This window comes from Saccopteryx leptura, chromosome 5, assembly GCF_036850995.1.
Source record: "Saccopteryx leptura isolate mSacLep1 chromosome 5, mSacLep1_pri_phased_curated, whole genome shotgun sequence".
Lineage (NCBI taxonomy): Eukaryota > Metazoa > Chordata > Mammalia > Chiroptera > Emballonuridae > Saccopteryx > Saccopteryx leptura.
In genome coordinates this window covers 103135199-103154508 of record NC_089507.1, presented here as the reverse complement: position 1 = coordinate 103154508, position 19310 = coordinate 103135199, and the positions used below count along the sequence as shown (strand labels likewise).

General features: G+C 40.3%; 1 protein-coding gene across 7 annotated transcripts in view; it reads left to right on the top strand.

Annotated features, from left to right (window-relative positions):
- FRMD4A (FERM domain containing 4A) overlaps positions 1-19310 on the top strand; it is a 673627-nt gene that overhangs the window by 447942 nt on the left and 206375 nt on the right. For all 7 annotated transcript variants that reach the window (XM_066384150.1, XM_066384151.1, XM_066384153.1 and 4 more), the window contains one exon: positions 7337-7402. In XM_066384150.1, coding sequence (XP_066240247.1) covers positions 7337-7402 — 66 coding nt within the window. The remainder of the gene's footprint in view (positions 1-7336; positions 7403-19310) is intronic.

Here is a 19310-nt window from a genome sequence, read left to right as displayed (position 1 = left end):
AAGGCTTTTAAATTAGAATTCAACTGCAAAAAGGAAGTAAAGAAATCTACATGACTGTGAAAATTAAACAACGTACTTTTACAAAAAGGGACTGGGTCAAAGAAGAAATAAAAACAGAAATCACAAGATATATACAGACAAACAAATATTATAACATGGCATATCAAACCTTCTGGGATGTAGCGAAGGCAGTAATAAGAGGGAAATTTATATCATTATAGGCTTATATCAAGAAACAAGAGAAATCCCAAGTAAACACCCTCACATCACATCTGAAGGAACTAGAAGAAGAACAAAAGCAATCCAAATTCAACAGAAGAAAAAAAAATAGTAAAAATTACAGCAGAACTAAATGAAATAGAGAACAAAAATACTATAGAAAAAACTAATACAATAAAGAGCTGGTTCTTTGAAAAGATCAATAAAATTGACAAATCCCTGGCTAGACTCACTAAGGAAAAAGAGAAAGGACTCCTATAAACAAAATTTGAAATGAAAGAGGAGAAATGACCACAGACTTCATAGATATACAAAGGATCATACTAGATTACTATGAAATATTATATGCCACCAAATTCAACAATCTAGAAGAAATAAATAAGTTCCTAGAACTACACACTCTCCCTAGCCTGAGTCATGAAAAAGTGGAAAACCTAAATAGACCTATAAACAGGAAGGAAATAGAAACAACTCTCAAAAATCTGCCAAAAAGTAAAAGTCCAGGACCAGATGGCTATACTACTGAATTCTACCAAACCTTCAAAGATTTGGTACCTATCCTTCTCAAAGTCTTCAAAAAAATTGAAAAAGAAGCAGTATTCTCTAACACATTTTATAAGGCCAACATATCTCTATATCAAAACCTGGCAAAGACAGTACAAAAAAAGAAAACTCCAGATCAGTATCTCTAATGAATACAGATGCAAAAATCCTAAACAAAATATTAGCAAATAGAATACAACAGTACATTAAAAAATTACTACATCATGATGAAGTGGTTCATTCCAGGAGCACAGGATGGTTCAACATATGTAAATTGATTGATGTAACACACCACATCAACAAAACAAAGGACAAAAATCATATGATCTGTCAATAGATGCAGAAAAGGCATTCAATAAGATACAACGTTTATTTATGTTTAAAACACTCAATAGAATGGGTATAGAAGGAAAGTACCTCAAGATACTAAAGGTCATAGATGACAAACCATCAGCCAGTATCATACTAAATGATGAAGAACTGAAAGCTTTTCCTCTAAACTCAGGAATAAGACAAGGTTGCTCATTCCCTCCATTTTTATTCAACGTAGTACAGGAAGTCTTAGGCAGAGCAGTCAGGCAAGAGAAAGAAATAAAAGGCATCCATATTGGGAAAGAAGAAGTAAAGATATCACTTTTTGCAGATGACATGATCCTGTATATAGAAAACTTCATAGACTCCACCGAAAACCTATTGGAAACAATAAATAAATACAGTAAAGTCGTGGGATACAAAAATCAATATACAAATGTCTACTGCTTTTTTATATGCCAACAGTGAAACTTCAGAAAATGAATTGAAAAAAAACGATTCCTTTTACAATTGCAACCAAAAAATAAAATACCTAGGAATAAACTTAACAAAGGAAGTGAATGACCCTATATACTGAAAACTGCAGAGTATTACTAAGAGAAATTGAAAAAGACACAATGAAATGGAAAAATAGCTTCCATGTTCATGGATCAGAAGAATCGACATAGTTAAAATGGCCATATTGTCCAAAGCAATATACAAATTTTGCAGTCCTTATTAAAATCCCAATGTCATTTTATAAAGAAATAGAGCAAAAAATCTCTAGATTTGTATGGAATCATAAAAGACCTCAAATAGCCAAAGCAATCCTGAGAAAAAAGAATGGAGCCAGATGTATCATGCTACCCGACTTCAAATTATACTATAGAGCTATGATAATCAAAACAGCATGGTATTGGCAGTAAAACAGACATAAATACTAATGGAACAGAATCAAGAGCACAGAAATAAAACCACATGTATGTGGACAAAAAATATTTGACAAAGAAGCCAAAAACACACAATTGAGAAAAGAAAGTCCCTTTAATAAATGGTGCTGGGAAAATTGCAAAGCCACTGAAGAAGAATGAAACTTGACTAAAGTTTGTCCCCATGCACAAAAATTAATTCACAATGAATCAAAGACCTAAATATAAGATCTGAAACAATAAATTACATAGAAGAAAATATAAGTACTAGACTTATGGACCTTGGCTGTAGAGAACATTTTATGAATTTGACCTCAAAGGCAAGGGTAGTAAAGGCAACAATAAATGAATGGCACGATATCAAACTAAAAACCTATACAGCTAAGGAAGCCGACAAGGTCCTGGCAAGATGCTCAGTGGATAGAATGTTGGCCTGGCATATGGACATCCTGGATTTGATTCCCAGTCAGGGCACACAAGAGAAGCAATCATCTACTTTTTACCCCTCCCTGTCTCTCCCTTTTTCCCTCCTGCAGCTAGTGGTTCTTTTGGTTCTAGCATGGCCCTGGGAACTGAGGATAGCTCCACTGCAGTGCATCAGCCTCAGGCACTAAAAATAGTTCTGTACTTGAGCATTGGCCTAAGATGGGTTTGTCAGGTGAATCCCAGTTGAAGGGCATGTGGGAGTCTGTCTCACTATCTCCTCTCCTCTCATATAAAAAAAAGACTCCAACAACAAAACAGAAAAGCAGCCCACCAAATGGGAGTTGATATTCACAAACAACAGCTCTGATAAAGGGTTAATATCCAAAATATATAAGGAACTCAAAAAACTCAGCAACAAACAAGCAAACAATCCATTTAAAAAATGGGTACAGGACCTGAACAGGTACTTCCTCCAAGAAGACATACAAAAGGCCAACATATATGAAAAAAGAAATGCTCATCTTCACTAGCTATTAAAGAAATACAGATCAAAACTACAATGAGATACCACCTCACACCTATAATTTGGCTGTTATCAACAAGACAGGTAATAATAAGTGTTGGAGAGGCTGTGGAGAAAAGGGAACCCTCATTCACTTCTGGTGGTAATGCAAATTAGTACAACCATTATGGAAGACAGTGTGGTGGTACTTCAAAAAATTAAGAATAGAATTACCGTATGACCCAGCAGTTCTTTCACTGGGTACCTACTCAGAAAAACTCGAAAACATTGGCACACAAAGACACATGCATCTCCATGTTCATCACAGCATCAATCACAGTGGCCAAGACATGGAAACTACCAAAGTGTCCCTTGATAGAGGATTGGATAAAGAAGATGTGGTACATATACACTATGGAATACTACTCAGTCATAAGAAATGATGACATATTGCCATTTACAACAAAATGGATGGGCCTTGAGAACATTATACTAAGTGAAATGTAAACCAGAAAAAGCTAAGAATTATATTATTTCACACATAGGATATAAAACTGAGACTCATGGACATAGAGAAAAGTTAAATGGTTACCCAGGTGAGGAGGTTAGGGGAAAGGGAGTGTAGAGGGACAAAGATACAACAGTGGAAAAGGATTTGTCTTCAGCAATGGGCACACCACGCAAACTACAGTTCAAATGCTATAGAGATGTTCACCCGAAACCTATGTACTCTTATTGTCCAATGTCAGCCCATTAAATTTCATTTTGAAATTAAAAAGCTTTATTTGATACAGTAATGTCTTTCAAATACCAGTATTCCTTTGTTTTATAAAATGTGTTAGAATGTGAATAAGGAACTCAAAAATGTGTTTATATCCTTAACTTTTTACAATATAATCAAGTTGGCCTTGGCTGGTTGGCTCAGTGGATAGAGTGTTGGCCCAGCGTGCAGATGTCTTGGATTCGATACCCAGTCAGAGCACACGTGAGAAGTGACCATCTGCTTCTCATCCTCTCCCTCTCCCCCTTCTCTCTCTCCCTCTTGCAGCCAGTGCTCAATTGATTTGAGCGTGGCCCCAGGTGCTGAGGATAGCTCAGTTGGTCCAAGCATCAGCCCCAGACTGGGGTTGCCAAGTGGATCTTTGTTGGGGCACATGTTGGAATCTGTCTCTCTATCTCCCCTCCTCACACTCAACACAAAACAAAACAAAATGATACAGTGAAGCTCAAAACTCTGTTTTAAAGATGAGAAGAACAACTAGAATTTTTTTCTTAAAATTCTCCCCTATCCCCACCCATCAGAGAGTTTTCTCAAACTTGAAATAAATGCTTTAAAGGAATTTCAAAATAATATACTAGATGATCTTAGCCTTTTCCTTCTAGAACATTTAGTCAAGTTCGGTTCTTTCTAATAAGAACTGAATTGCTGAGTATCTTAAATTTATTCAAGGTAGCTGAGCCATTGCTGTCAACTGCTGTTGAAACTTGAACATTTCTGGTGTACTTTTTTAATGAAAGAATTGTTTATACATTATGGTATGATACATATTTTAGTCTAATTTAAAATTTTAGTATCTTGCATTAAACTTGAATCGGGGAATGATTAAAATGAAGCTGATAGATTGATTTTTCCCTATCAAAGTCATTTATTTACATTGTAAATTTTTTTCTTTCTTTTCGAATTAGTGGTTTTATATTTTTCAGATAAATACCCACAAATGGAATTTCTGGATCATATGGTATTTTATTTTTAATTTTTGAGGCAACTCCAGACTGTTTTCTGTAGCGGCTATACTAATTTACAGTCCCAACAACAGTGCAGAGGTATTTCCATTTCTTCACAGCCTCATCAATACTAGTTATTTCTCGTCTCTTTGATAATAGCCCTTCTAAATGTGTGAGGTAATATCTCATTGTGGTTTTAATTTACATTTCCTTGATGATTAGTGATGGTGAGTACCTTTTCATGTCCCTGTGGGCTATCCATATGTCCTTGTTGGAAAAATGTCTAGTCTTGACCAGGCTGCTCAGTAGATAGAGCATTGTTCCTGCACTCTGAAGTCGTGGGTCTGATCCCCGGTCAAGGCACATACGAGAAGCAATCAATGAGTGCACAACTAAGTGGACAACTAAGTGGAACAATAAGTGATGCTTCTCTCTCCCTCTCCCTTCCTTCTTCTATCTGTCTCCTTTCCTTGCTCTCAAATTAATGGAAAATTTAAAAAAAGAAAAACATCTATTTAGATCCTCTGCCAGTTTTAATTAGATTTTTTTTTTTTTGCTATTGAGTTGTAAGACCTTTTTACTTTATTTTGTTTATTAACCCTTTATCAGGTATATGATTTTCAAATATTTTCTCCCATTTGGTGGGTTTCCTGTTCATTTTGTTGAAGGTTTCCTTTGCTGTGCAGAAGCTTTTTAGTGTGATGTAGTCCCACTTGTTTATTTTTTAAAGCTAATGAGTTTTTGAATTAAGTTGTTCAGCGAGGATGACTACTGTTTACAAGGTTGATGGATTCTAATGGAATGTGAGCCCATTTTGTGGCTAAGACAATGAACACCTGACCTTAAGACCTCAGAGATGAATAAGGACTTTGCATAGGCCCATCTCATCCACAGCTGCCTCTCTGGCTTAAATGTGCAAAATAGCAAGCCTTTAGACCGAAGTTTGTCCTCATTTTTTACTCTATTTCAACCTCTGTTAGGATGCTTCTGAGTATGTGAAACTTTTTTACTTTTCTCAGAGCTGGGAACGGCTGAGTCATTAAACTCAGATTGAAGAGACTGTTTGTTTTCGCCCCACCCAAGCAGGACATGCGGCTTTGGTTTAGATTCCATTGCTAGAGAAGTCTGGCTTGATGGAAGGATGGTGAGTTGGCTTCTTTGGAGGAAGGACTCAAGAGAGTTTTCTCGTGGGAGTGCATGATGGCTTTGGACATGCTCATGGTTGGAGAATAAGCCCTAGTGATAAGCCCTAGTGAACAAGGAGAGAAAAGACCATCTTTTCCAGGTTTCATGGGGAAAACGCTCGAGAGAAGGGACCTGACCCTGATGGCGTGCAGCTAGGTGAGGCCCAGGAGCTGCCATGTTCGCACTTTCCTTTGATCTACACGAGGTGGCTGGCAGCTGGGGAAAGGGGGCTTCAGTGAGGGTTACAGGCTCGTCTACAAATCCAGGGGCTGGAAGGAAGCCAATGTGGCTTCTGGTGCAGACAGTGGTTTGGGAGCCAGCTCATATTAGTGTATTATTGTTACATTTTCAGGAATTTCGCATGCCAGCTGTAAAATATAGCCATTATTAAAATGATATAAACATAGCATTAAGTAAATGATATTAAAAGTGAAGGTAATACTCAAAATCCATTACTTCCTAATTATTTTACTCTACTATCATCTGCACTTTTGAGGTCACTTATGTCTATTGTATCTGTTTGAAGTACTGTCAGTGTTATTGTGACAGGGGCTTGAAATCAGACGTGGTGAAGTTCCGAGAAGATAATTTTTGGTGAGGGTGGTGGCCAGCTGACTTCTGTGAGAAGACTTGTCCTTCAGGGAATTTCCTTTGAGGGTGATGCCAGGGCTCCAGCAAATGCTACAAATTAAAGCTTTTTTTCTCTTCATTCAGAAAGACAGTTATGAAATATTCACCAGCACCCAGTGGGCCCAACCCACTCATTTTTGTATGAGAGACTGGGGCGTGGAGATGAACAGAGGCTTGTTCGAAGTCCTGCAGCCAGTAACTTGTGGGACCAAGACTCAGCTTGGGTCTCCTGGTGCCTGCCTAGGGTCTCTTCCTGTTACATCACACCAAGGGGTTGGTAGTGAAAAGGCACCAACGTTAAGGGTCAGGCGTAGCTGTGTGTGCTTCTCTGCAGGGTTCTATTATAGGTAAAAGCACTGTGGGACAGGGGTCATTAATGAAGAGAGAGGAGGGTTAACACAATTAAATACAGTTGCCACAGGGTGGTCATCTGCTCCCTGGTGATCAGCAAGAGGGACAGTTCAGAGATGGCAGAGACCAGACACTGAATTCTGTCCCTAATGTATGGTTTTAAAGTTATTGAATGGAAGAATGACTAAAGAAATCGAATAACTTTTATCATGCCCTGATATTATGTTATACATGTATTTTCTATTTTATTTTATATCTCCTCATAAGAATGTAAGCTCCGTGAAGGCAGGGGGGACCTTGTCTTGTGTGTTCCTGTACACCCAGCTCCCAGAGTAGTGCCTGGCACATAGAATGTGCTCATAAATATTTTTGAATGAGTGAACCAGTTCTGCTGCTTGTTGGCATGATATAGCGTCAAATCACAGAGGACGTTTTGCCTATAGGAATTTTCCTGGTAGAGTCTAGCACAGGGGACCCACTAACCATTTGTCAGGCTGCTAGATTCTCAGTGACCATCATTTCTCTTTATTCTCAGATGACGGAGGGCCGTCGATGTCAAGTACATCTTCTTGATGACAGGAAGCTGGAACTCCTAGTACAGGTAAATGACTTTGGGCTAACTTTCTAAGTTTCTTATGTGACTGATGTGGTTCACACTTTGATTCAGCTAGGGGGTGGGCAAGAATGTAAACTTTGTCCGTTTAAATCTATAAAAGTCTGAGAGAAGAGTAGGACACACTCTGGTGTTTATTTCTGTGTGATTGCTACTTTTGTTCATTCTGTTTTCTTTTCATACCATGCCTAAGGCATTCAAGGTCAGATGTGTATTTAATCTATTGTTGCAAATCTCTAGAAAAGGAAATTCCACAACTGCCATTAGCTACTCTTTATGCTTGAAAGAAGTTAATTATAGTATAACCTAAATAACTCTTGCTGCAGCTAAAACTCGGTTAGTTGTCTAGAAAATAGTTCATTATTTTCAACTTAAGCTTTCATAGATAGGAAGAAAGAGAAGTAATCACTAGTCTCTGACTCCCCTCTTAAGAGCTGAGTAACTTCCTTTCCCCATCCTGTTGTGTCAACATTGCCATCTCTGTTGAACTTCTGGGAACATCTGGGGACACTGATACAGAAAATCAATATATCTCTGAACTAAGAACATATCCTTGTCAGAGAAGTCAATGAAATAATTAGAATCATAGATGCTGGTCTTGCTCTGCTTACTTTTGAAAAAAGCCATTGTTTTACCCAGAACCCTAACGAATGATGATTTTACAAACTTGATATAAAGAATTTAATTCCAAATCTGTTGCTCAACTCTAGCTTTTATAACTATATTTGCTTGATGTTCTCAAATATCTCTCTAATTCTTAGGGCAGTGTTCTTTATCCATCCCATTTTACCATGAAAAAGCTACACTTCACCAGATTGTAATGACACCTACATGCTCTTCAGTTGGGGGGGGGGGGTACTGCTTCAATGGGCACAGTCACATATAGATACTCTCATCTCGTATTCCCTTGTACATGCCACTTGGATTTCAAAACATTCCAATTACTAACTTAAAAACTTAATACTTTTACTAGGATTTAAATTATAAAGGCATTATAAATGCGGCCCTGGCCAATAGCTCAGTGGATAGAGTGTCAACCCTGTGTGTGGATGTCCTGGGTTCATTTCTGGGTCAGGGCACACAGAAGAAGGGCCATCTGCTTCTTACCCCTTCCCACTCCCCCCTCTCTCCCTCTTCCCTGCCTGCAGCCAGTGGCTGGACTGGTTCGAGTGTGGGCCCCAGGCACTGAGGATAGCTTAGTTGGTTCAAGTGCTTCAGCCTCAGGTGCTAAAAATAGCTCTTATTGCAAGCATCAGCCCCAGACAGAGGTTGCCAAGGGATCCCAGCCAGGGTGCATGTGGAAGTCTGTCTATCTCCCCTCCTCTCACTTAAAAAAAAGGCATTATAAATGCAATGTAGGAAACAGAGAAAATAGCTCATAATCACAGCACACTGACTAATTCAAGTACTATTCTCATTTTGGCATATCTTATATTTATGTTTATGTTTGTTTGTTTTGTTTATGTTTATATTCCTTCCATGGTTGTAATTATAATGTTTGTATTTTTTTTTTTACCACTTCACATTGCCTTTCATAGCATTTTCCACGTTATAAATTGTCATCTTTATTAATGGCTGCATAAATTTCAGAAATGGATATACCATTATTAGGTAATCATTCATTCATTTGGGTACATTTATGGGTGTGTTGTTGTTTTATAGTTTTTCCACTATGACAAGGAAATGCTGGGATTAATTTATCCATGTGTGTAGAATTCCCCCTAAGTTTTGGATTATGTCCTTGTTAGGCTAGATTGAAAGACCTCCAGTCTTATGAAAAGTCAAATTTCTGGTCTGGATTGGGGTGTGAGGTGGTGGAATTGAGCAAGATCCCTTCAGTTAATAGGATGAGGAACTAACAAAACATTTGGAGCTTTAAGTTGTTAAGAATCAGTGTGGGCCATTCTCAGGTGAGTGGTCGCTGTGTCCTGGATGCTTTATTTATATCAAAGTTTGGAGGCTTAGCAGCCACCTTGTGAAACAGGAAACAGGCCTCAAGTGATCTAGTGAAGTTAGGGTCCCTCGGCCAGCCTGCCCTGGGAAAGTACAAGTGGAGGCATCCGAAATGGGCTAGAATCACAGAAAACATGCTTTATTAACTGTTTAGGAATGGCCATTCTCAGCTCTTCACAATCAAGAAAATGTTGAATTAGGCCAAACAAGAGTTTGCACTCTCCCCGTTCCTTTCCAGAGCCCACTTCATGAGCTCTCTTCCTGCTTCCCTCTTCCTCGAGCACTCTTTCCTGCCCCTGTCCTGTCCCTGGCTGGTTTCGGTTAAGCTTTCAGGTCAAAGCTTAGCAGACACATTTCCCCCTAAGGCTGTCCCTGACCCTACCCTCTGCCCCTCCTTAGCTGGGTCTTAGCTGCCCCCATCCCCATGGTTTCCCTCTTACAGCACTGCGGCAACTCACTGTCACACTCGCTGCTATTATCTGTTCACTTGTCAGCATTTCCCAGAGTCACCAACAAATTGTGTCTTGATCACTGTATCTCCAGTACCCAGCCTGATGCCTGGCACACATGTCACTAAATAAATGGTTGTTGAGCAAAAGAATAGGTACATTGTAGGGTTCCCTGGTGTTACTTTCCCAAAGGACTTCTTGTCATAGAACCATTGCTTGGAAAGGGATTTACTTAGTTTAATTCGAAGAAAGAGACAGAAAGAAAGAGAGAACAATTCTAAACTCCTTTCTACATTATTGCAGAGTGGGCTTCTGCAAAACTTTGGGACACGAGGTCAAAACTATTTGACAAAAGCCGACCGAAATATATGACTTCTTTCTCAACAAAATTTTGTTGTCCAGGATTATGTTCTTTTGACAGAATCTTTTCTGAAGGGAATCCCTATTCTCCCAAAGTTTTAACAGCCTTATACATTTTGACTTTATATCCTTTTTGATATTTTCAGTTCACAGAGTGATGGGCTTCATTATTGCTAAAGGTTTTGTCATTGTTGTTGCAATTTCAGAGTATTTGTAACAAGCCTTAGACTAAGCAATCAATGCCTTTCAGTGTTTGCATGTGTACTTGACAAGGTGCATAAGATGGAGAGTTGGGTTTAGGGTTTTAGGAAATGTTTATCTCCCAGAAGCACATGATTTACACAAGGATGACTGACTGACAGACATTCCTAAGTAGCCATGGAGATGAGAGGTCTAGTTTTCAATCACTAACTGTTAGGGTAAGAGACACATCAAAGGCTACACCTCTGACCTTTGGAAGCAAGAAGAAACTGAGCTGACAGAATCAACAACTAACAATGGCTTCCACCAAGAGGATGCTGGTTACCAGTCAACCACAGAGATAATTTTCTGCAGTGGCATAGACATGACCACTGGGATGGTAGCATTTCCTTTCTCTGGGTTACAGAACAAAATGGCCATAATCCTCAAATTTAATGCTGTTTCTAAAGCCCTTTGAGATTTCTGAGTGAAATCTGTTATTTCAGATCCCTGACTGCCCCACGTAAGTCCTCCATCACCCCTATGGAGGAAAGGGCTCAGGTGCCCATTCTAGAATTTACTAGTCGAAAGGCTTCCCTAAATCCATAGCCAGGTTCAGGACATTACCATGTGACTGAATCTTTAAATTCCATTTAAGGACAGCTAGAAGATTTGGAATGTGAGCATTTCATAACAAATCAAGCCAGGTCATTGATGTGGGGCAGGTGGTCCCGCCAGATCCTTCCCAGTCAACCTGGAGACATCGTCTTGATTTGTCCTCCAAGATTGTTTCAACTGATTAGAAATGTATTCAAGAAGCATGCGTCAAAATGAGAGAGGCCACCATAACGTTTGTCTCCCAGCCTCTTCCTGAGGCTTCTACAGCAGACCAGAGGGTTCCAGGTGTGATATGTATTGTGCTTCTCAAGTCTTATCTTCCTATGGTTATTTCTTTAAATGGACTTTCTTCACTTTTCTCTGATCAGAATGCATATTTAGGGGAACATTTTGAAAACAAAGAAAGGGAAATGTGGTTTAGCCTTCGTAAGAGCTGTTAAATAAGACCAAGAAGAGTATTCCAATAGTGAGGGTCAGAAGATGGAAGCCATTCATAGAGAAGGTTCCAGGTTCTTTCTCTTGGGGATCTTAAAAACCAAGTAGATTTTCACTAGTTTGGAATGGCTGAGTCGTGGTCCTTCCTTATTAGTTTCTCATGAGGCTCATGATACTGTGTTATCTCTCCTGTCTTACAGAAATATAGGCCAGGATAAGAAAAACAGATGTGAGCCTTGTGCTTCCAGAGACAAGTGCTCCCTGATTTCAGGGCTTTCTCCAGCACTTTAGATGAGTAGATTTATGTCTTCAGAGTCCTTTCCATCCTCCCAACTCTGCTACAATGAACTTCTTTTTTATGCTTCTTTTTTAATGAATTTATTTTTTAATTACAGTTGACATAAAATATTGTATTAGTTTTAGGTATATACTATACGTAGTTTTATATATATATACACATAAAAAAGTTTCAGGTATATACTATACCTAGTTTTATACACACACACACACACACACACACACACACACACACACACACACACTTACTGGTGATTAGACATTTATAGACCTTATAAAGTGATCATCCTGTGAAGTCTAGTACCCATGTGGCACCATACATAGTTTTTACAATATTATTGATGTTATTCCTTATGCTGAATTTTACATCCTCACAACTATTTTTATAGCTGGCAACTTGTACTTTCTAATCACTTTCACCTAAATCCACCCCTCAGTCCCCTCTGATCTGCTGACCATCAGTTTTTGTTCTCTGTATCTAGAAGTTTGTTTCTGTTTTGTTTGTTTGTTTATTTTGTTCTTTAGATTCCACCTACAAGTGAAATCATATGGTGTTTGTCTTTCTCTCTCTGACTTAGTTCAGCACCTTCTAGATCCATCCACGTTGTCACAAATGACAAGATTTCATTCTTTCTTATATCCAAGTAATATTTCATTGTATATATCCTATGTATGACATCTTTTTTACTCATTTGCCTATCATTGAGCATTTAGCTTGCTTCCATATCTTAGCTATTGTAAATAATGCTGCAGTAAACATAGGGGTGCATATGTCTTTCAAGTTAGTTGAACCCCACTTCTTGTTTAGGAAGCTTTCTGGTAAGGCATTATTCTAGGATTACAGGGCCTTGTCCTCTGACCCCCTCTCTCATGGCTATTGACAGCACCATTGTAACCTTCTACTTCTGCTAAAATAGAGGAACCAGGGGTCCTGTGACCAGAGAAGTGGAGCCAACTTCAACTAGTCAGTGTTTTTCAAGGATATTAAAGATGGTAGCGGGGTTTTTGTTGCACATGACATGGTGTTTCTAATCCCAGGAAAGCCAGTGAGACAGAAGCATCGCGACATATTAAAACTGTTCTGTGTAGCACAGTTTGGAGCACTTGAAATGTGGCCAGTCCAGACTGCATGTACTGTCAGTCTAAAATATGCACCAGATTTTGAAGACCTTATATGAAAAAAAGAAGTAAAATGCATTACACTAATGATTCCACGTTGAAATGATATTTTGGGTGTATATTAGGTTAATATATACATAAATTAATCTCACCTATTTCTTTTCTCTTGTTAAATATGACTACTAAATTTTTTAAATTTCATATTGGGCTCACATTTGTGGCTCATATTATATTTCTGTTGGAAAGCAGTCTCTAAAGAATAGAGAGAAGATCATTTAAATAATAAAAGCAGTTTTGAACATAATAGAATTATTTAGGGTTATCCAGATGTAATACTGTCTTCCACAGTAATGACTACATTTTATGGTTCTTTATAGAGTTTCTATGAAGTTTATCTTACTTAATCATTGTAGATGCCATCTCAGATAAGGAAATACATAAATGCTAAGTAAATACATAGATGCTGTAATGCCGGTGGCCGAGGCCAGACAGGTCCACATTGGATTCGGGCAGATGGTAGAGGAACTGCGGAGCCGGAAAGGGTTGGCCATTCTGTTTAATAGAGTCTCCCAATGGCAGATGAGCAAACCAGCAGGGGAAAACCTCTTCTCATGGCAGCAAGTGAACGAACAGCAACAAACGGTCCCTCACAATAGCTGGTGAGCAGGCAATCGCAATCCACCCTGAGGACAAGCACCCATAGCCTTACATACACTATACACACGTGGCGCTATGATGGGCTCAGGCACTAATCAGGCAAGGAACGAGCAAGCAAGCCTAATATAGCTGTTTTCCCAACAGATACTATCCCAGATAAGGAAACAAACTCAGAAAGGAAAAATGACTTGCTCAAGACCACATAGTAGTACATACAGTTTAGTTTAAACATAGGTCTTGTAATGTTGTGTCCTAGTCTCTGTTCTCTGTGCCATAAAAAATACATACAGTAAAAACCTGATCTAGGACATAGTTCACCTGTAATGTGGCTGCTGTGTTGGCCCCTACCACCACATTATAAGTGACAGGAATTAAAGATTTTGAATTTGATCTCCAGTCGAGAACTGAAGACAGGTTTACCCAGGTCATTCCATTTCTTCGAACTCAGTTTCTTAGCTCTCTTTCGAAGATTTAAGCATGTGACATGTGATTATGAAGAATTTTCGCATCATGTATGTGAGCCTGAAGGTATCAGGTGTGGAAGAAGATTAAATAAGCAGATTAAATCAGTGTAGCCTTCTCATCACTTTGTCCGAAAACGGTGCTGGTGACACTCTGTCTTAAAGGTTAAGTAAGTTAGTACAGACTCCAAATAAAGCAGCATTGAAGACAAATAGTCTGGCCTATAATGAGCTGGGGAACAAAAAGCCCGTATATGACTTTAAAAATTTTCTGTAACTCTAATCATGCTACTATTCTAACCATTTAGAATAAGTGAACAGAACAAACTTGTGCACACACACTCACACCCCATCTTCAGCTATTTTTGTGGTTTATAATGTTCTTCTGTAAAAATACAGGGTATCCCCCTCAAAGCACATGTAGCCAAGAAAAAAAATACGGAGTTGATTCCACATATTCTTAACTGTGAAGGGTGGCTCAATTTGCTCACTGGCTCATTCTGTAATGAGTGAGCCAGGTCTGCCATCTGCTCCTGTCTGGTCCGAATTCACCAGGAGGTCCAGTGTAAGCCAGGGGTGAGAAACCACGTGCAGAAGCTGAGCGCAGACCAAGGGCCCCAGGGTTATGAACCTTCTGTCCGGGACCTCCCAGGCCACCAGGCCACTCCATAAAATAAGAGCCAGAGAAGTGTCAGGCAGCACTTCTCTGGACTTCTCCGTGACTGCCATCACCATTCATTAGGCTTCCCGGTGCACAGCTGGGCAGTAGTACCTCAGTGAGCCTAACAGATGTCTTTCTAGCCTCTGGGGATGGCTGGCAATACTAACATTTTAAAGGCACATGGTGAAGCAAATAGATGCTCAGGTACAAGTTAGAGGCAGATAATGGAATGGCAACCCTACATGTAATCAAAAGTTCATTTAGTGCCTTGGAGGAATCAGAAATATTTCATAAAGGATACCATTGGGTGACACAGGAGCTAAAGGGCTTCTTGTCGGCGAGGGGGTGGGGGACTGCTAGCTACATCGCCTTTCTCTGGCAAAGGCCTTGGTGCAAAAGGCAGTAAGCCTGCGCTGGTTGGGAACAAAGAGAACCCCAGTCTCTGTGCAGTGTGAGGGAGGGAGGAGTGCCAGGGTGCAGCAGATTGATGTAATCATCCAGGGACCCCGCCCCCAACACACACACAAAGTTACACGTGCAGCTCCAGGACCAGACAGCTCAGCCTGGCAGAGGCTGAAGAGAGGGGGCCATTTCTCTGGGCTATAGGGGGTCCAAGCTCTGGTTGCTTAGCAATACCCCCACCTTACCGTCCTTTATCACCCCACCCCACCCTCATGTCTGTGTCCCATTCTCCCTGATGATCATTTTAATCGGTTTTAAAATGTATTTCTTGGAACCATTTGAAATGGCCAGTATTTGGCCATTTCCTACTAAAAGGACAGTTTTATTTGGTTCCAACTGAATGTGAGAGAGAAAGGAAAGGAGGGAAGACAGCACATCTCCTTCTCTTCCAGAAGAACCCTCTGGAAAGTGGATTTTATGTTTTCGTTGCTTTTGGTTTTGCTGCTGCTGAGTTATATTTTTCTTTGATCCCTTTACAGTCATTTCCACATATCCTCTACGGGAGCCCAATGGCAGCTTTGGCAGATAAGGAACCTCAGGTGATGCCTGTAAATTGTGGGCTCCTAATTTTTGTTTCCCACTCAACAGGGAAAAGAGAAGAGATTAAAATGAATTTAGCACATACGCAGTTCAGCGAAATGTGAATAGTCATGCTGCTAGGGGAAAGACACACATAAAACACACACTCAAGCACACGCCCCTGAGAAGAGTGTGGATATGGAGAGAAGGCTGGCCATCTGGGAAGGGTGGTGTCACAGGAGTCTGAGAGCTAGTCTGGGTGTTTCTGTTTTTTATCCAGAACTCACAGATTGATTTTCGTCACATTGCTCAATTCAAACACTTGCTCATTTGGTAAATCTTTATTGTTTTTCTGTCGCTGTGCTGTGCAGATCTACATGTGCCTCCCTTGGGCACAGGAGATTATTGCTAGAGGTGAGAAATGATTATTCAGGGGCTTTTTTGTGTGTGTGACTTTTACAACTCTAGAGGTGGTTGTTCTTTTTGTTCCTCGGATGGTCCCCTGTGGCTGGGACAGCCCCCTTTGTGCAGTTGTACCAAGTGTACCTTTCTTCCTTGTAAGGAGGGGCTACAGGAAGATTTGGGGGCTGCTGCTTGTTGCACTCATCAGAAGGAGGGAGGGAGGGAGGGAGGGAGGGAGGGAGGGAGGAAGGAAAGGAAACCCTCTGCTGAGAAACAAGGAGTTATCTAGTATAGAGGTCAGGGAGGAAGGAGCTTTATATTTGCCCTGACTCTTTCGCCCTTATGGGCCTTGAATTTCTCTGCTTCCCTCACTTGCCTAGCACTGAACCAACAATTTAGCTGTTAAAGTAACTCAGAAGATCTCCAGATTTGGCCAAGCCTGAGTCCCGCCCCTCAGTGCCTGCTAGGGATGTGTAAGTGACTACTGAGGTGGCGGCTCAGACTCCATGCATACAATTCAAACCTGTTAGTCCCCAGGCCTCATCAGATCCAGGGCATCTTGTTCTTGAACCTGCTTTAAAGGTGAACCCACCATTCTCCAAGGCAACCACGCTTAAAAACCTAGACTCTTTTTTTAATTTATTCCTCACCCCTGTCCCCATCTTGAAGCCTGCCAGTCCTTTTCCTCTCTTGAGGAAATGACCTTCCTTCTCCATTCCCACCATCACCTCTTCTAGGCACTTACCACCCTGGACTTGACATTTTCAGCCTGCTCGTTGTCCCTGCGGTGTTTGCTTGGAGTCCTGTAAGAGCCTCCCTGCCAAGCTCAGTAACTCCCAGCCTGTCCTGCACAGCACAGGTGGGCTGTTCTTCCTTAACTACAGCTTTATGACCCGTCACTGCTTAGAGCCTTAATAGTAAATCTTGTTTGAATTCCTCTGTCATGTCTTCATAACGTGGCCCTATTCTTCTTATAACAGCAGAATATTAAAGAGAGAAGATATTTTTGCCCCTAAATGCCTCCTCTCTGGATGTGCCCCATAGTGTCATAGCTGGGGGCCTGAACTTTGTAATGACAAGGACTTGTAGCCATAGTGATGGACAGAAGCAACCATGTGACTTTCCTCTTGTTTTTTAGACCACTGGTTCTCAAACTTCTTTTATGTACAGAATCCTAGTGTCCAATATCATATAAATGGAGGCAGTCTGAACCCACCAGCTTGTTTCATACTTCTAACAGGGATTCACCCAAGGGGCCTCAGCAGACCCTGCAGGGTTTGGAAATCACTATTCTACATAGAATCCAGCTGTTAAAAAGGTACATATCCTTCATGCAAATGAGCACATTCCTGGATAGTTCAATGTAAATCGAGTTTTAATTATACAAGTCACCTTTTAAATGCTTTGGGAAATTTTATAGCTTAGTGATGAATCATCAGTAAGTCAGTGGAGCACTTCTTTCCCTGTCAGACTGTTCTAAAGGCTTCATAGGTGCTAAACCATCACCTGACAATCCACAGCTCTCTGGAGGGTAACTGTTACTGTCCCCATTTTCCAAATGAGGAAATTTAGACACAGAGGAGTTAGTAACTTATTCAGAGTTGTACAGCTGGTAAATTGTGGAGACCTGATTCACAATCAGGCTGTCTGGTTCCAGAGTAAGAACCAGCTTGTCACCAGGATGCTGACAGCACAGGCTTTGGGGCCAGACGGCCTGGCTTCAGAAGCTGGCCACAGTTCAAAACTAGCCAAGGTCACAGAGCTATTGACTTCAACACTTAGTGCAATTGATGCACTACCTCTTTAAGCTTCAGTTTCTTTATCTGTAACCTTGGAATGATAAATACCTCTATAGTTTTCCTGGTGTAATTTTATCTGTAAATTAATACTAGTGCCTGCCTTATAGAGTTGTGGTTATTCTGTGAATTAGAACATGTAAAATGCTCAGAAGACTTCCTGGCACCTCATGGGTACTCTCTTAGCTGGAATCAGATGCCTAGGTTGGGTTGGACCACTCAGTAGCTATAGTAACCTGAACAAGCCATGTGCCTTTGCTTTCTATCTATAAAATGGGAATAACTATCTTGGCCTTTTGGAGAAAGGTACATAATTTACTGTGTTATTCAAGTAACTTGGTTTTTATTATGACTGTGTAATACTTTATGTAGTATTTTTAGAGTTTAATGTAAGTTCACTTGACAAGTGATGGTTTAACTGTCTATCAAAAATGATGTCTTGGCCCTGGCCAGTTGGCTCAGTAGAGAGAACATCGGCCTGGCATGTGGACATCCCAGGTTTGATTCCCAGTCAGGGCACACATGAGAAGCAACCATCTACATCTCTTCCCCTTCTCTCCTTTCTCTCTCTCTTCCCCTCTTACAGCCAGTGGCTCAATTGGTTCTAAGGTTGGTTGGCCTCAGGTGTGGAGGATAGCTTGGTTGGTCTGAGCTTTGGCCCTGGGCACTGAGGATAGTTCAGTTGGTCTGAGCTTCGGCCTCAGGCACTAAGGATAGCTTGGTTGATTTGAGGATCAGCCCCAGACGAGGGTTGCTGGGTGGATCCTGGTCTGGGCGCATGCAGGAGTCTGTCTCTCTATCTCCCCTCCTCTCACTTAAAAAATGATTTTCAAGCACAGTTATATACAAATGTATTGTATTGGCTGTGACATAAAAAAAGGGGGAAGAACTGAGGACAAACACTATCCTTGTGAACAAATTAGTGATTGGTTTCCTAGCCCATTACTCACAAAGTCAAGTTCTCACAAGTTCATGTTTTAGCTTGTTTCCCATTCATAGCTGTATTCTTTACAGGGGTTGTGCCACGCTAGCCAGGTTTTGTAGCAGAGTGGGATGGACATTTGGGGGCATTCGGGTGTGTTTTCTTTCATTCTGCAAGGTGCAGAAGAACATGTATCTAACCTGGCCTGCTAGCTCTCAGCAATCTGATGATTCCTGTGAAAACCTCATGTCTCTAAAATGCCTAACTGTTGGTTCAAAACTGGTCAACACTTTTTTCTTCTTTGAGGGAAGAAGATTTTAAAATTTCATGCAGAGTCCTCTGAGTGTGGAAATAGAACAGTACGATGGTGCTTCCATTTAAATGTTGATAGATCTTAAGATATGTTTACTAAATTAAAATGAGCCATCTGTCAGTATTGTAAAAATCCTTCATTAGCCTTCCTTACTCTTGTAATAGTGCCAGTGATTTATAAAATAACAAAGTCTAAGTAGACTCCTATGTAGGTATGTTAGAGCTGTAATAATCCTCCAAATTACCTTAGTTCTCCATTTCATTTTATCAGGTATCCATAAGAGAGTCAGAAA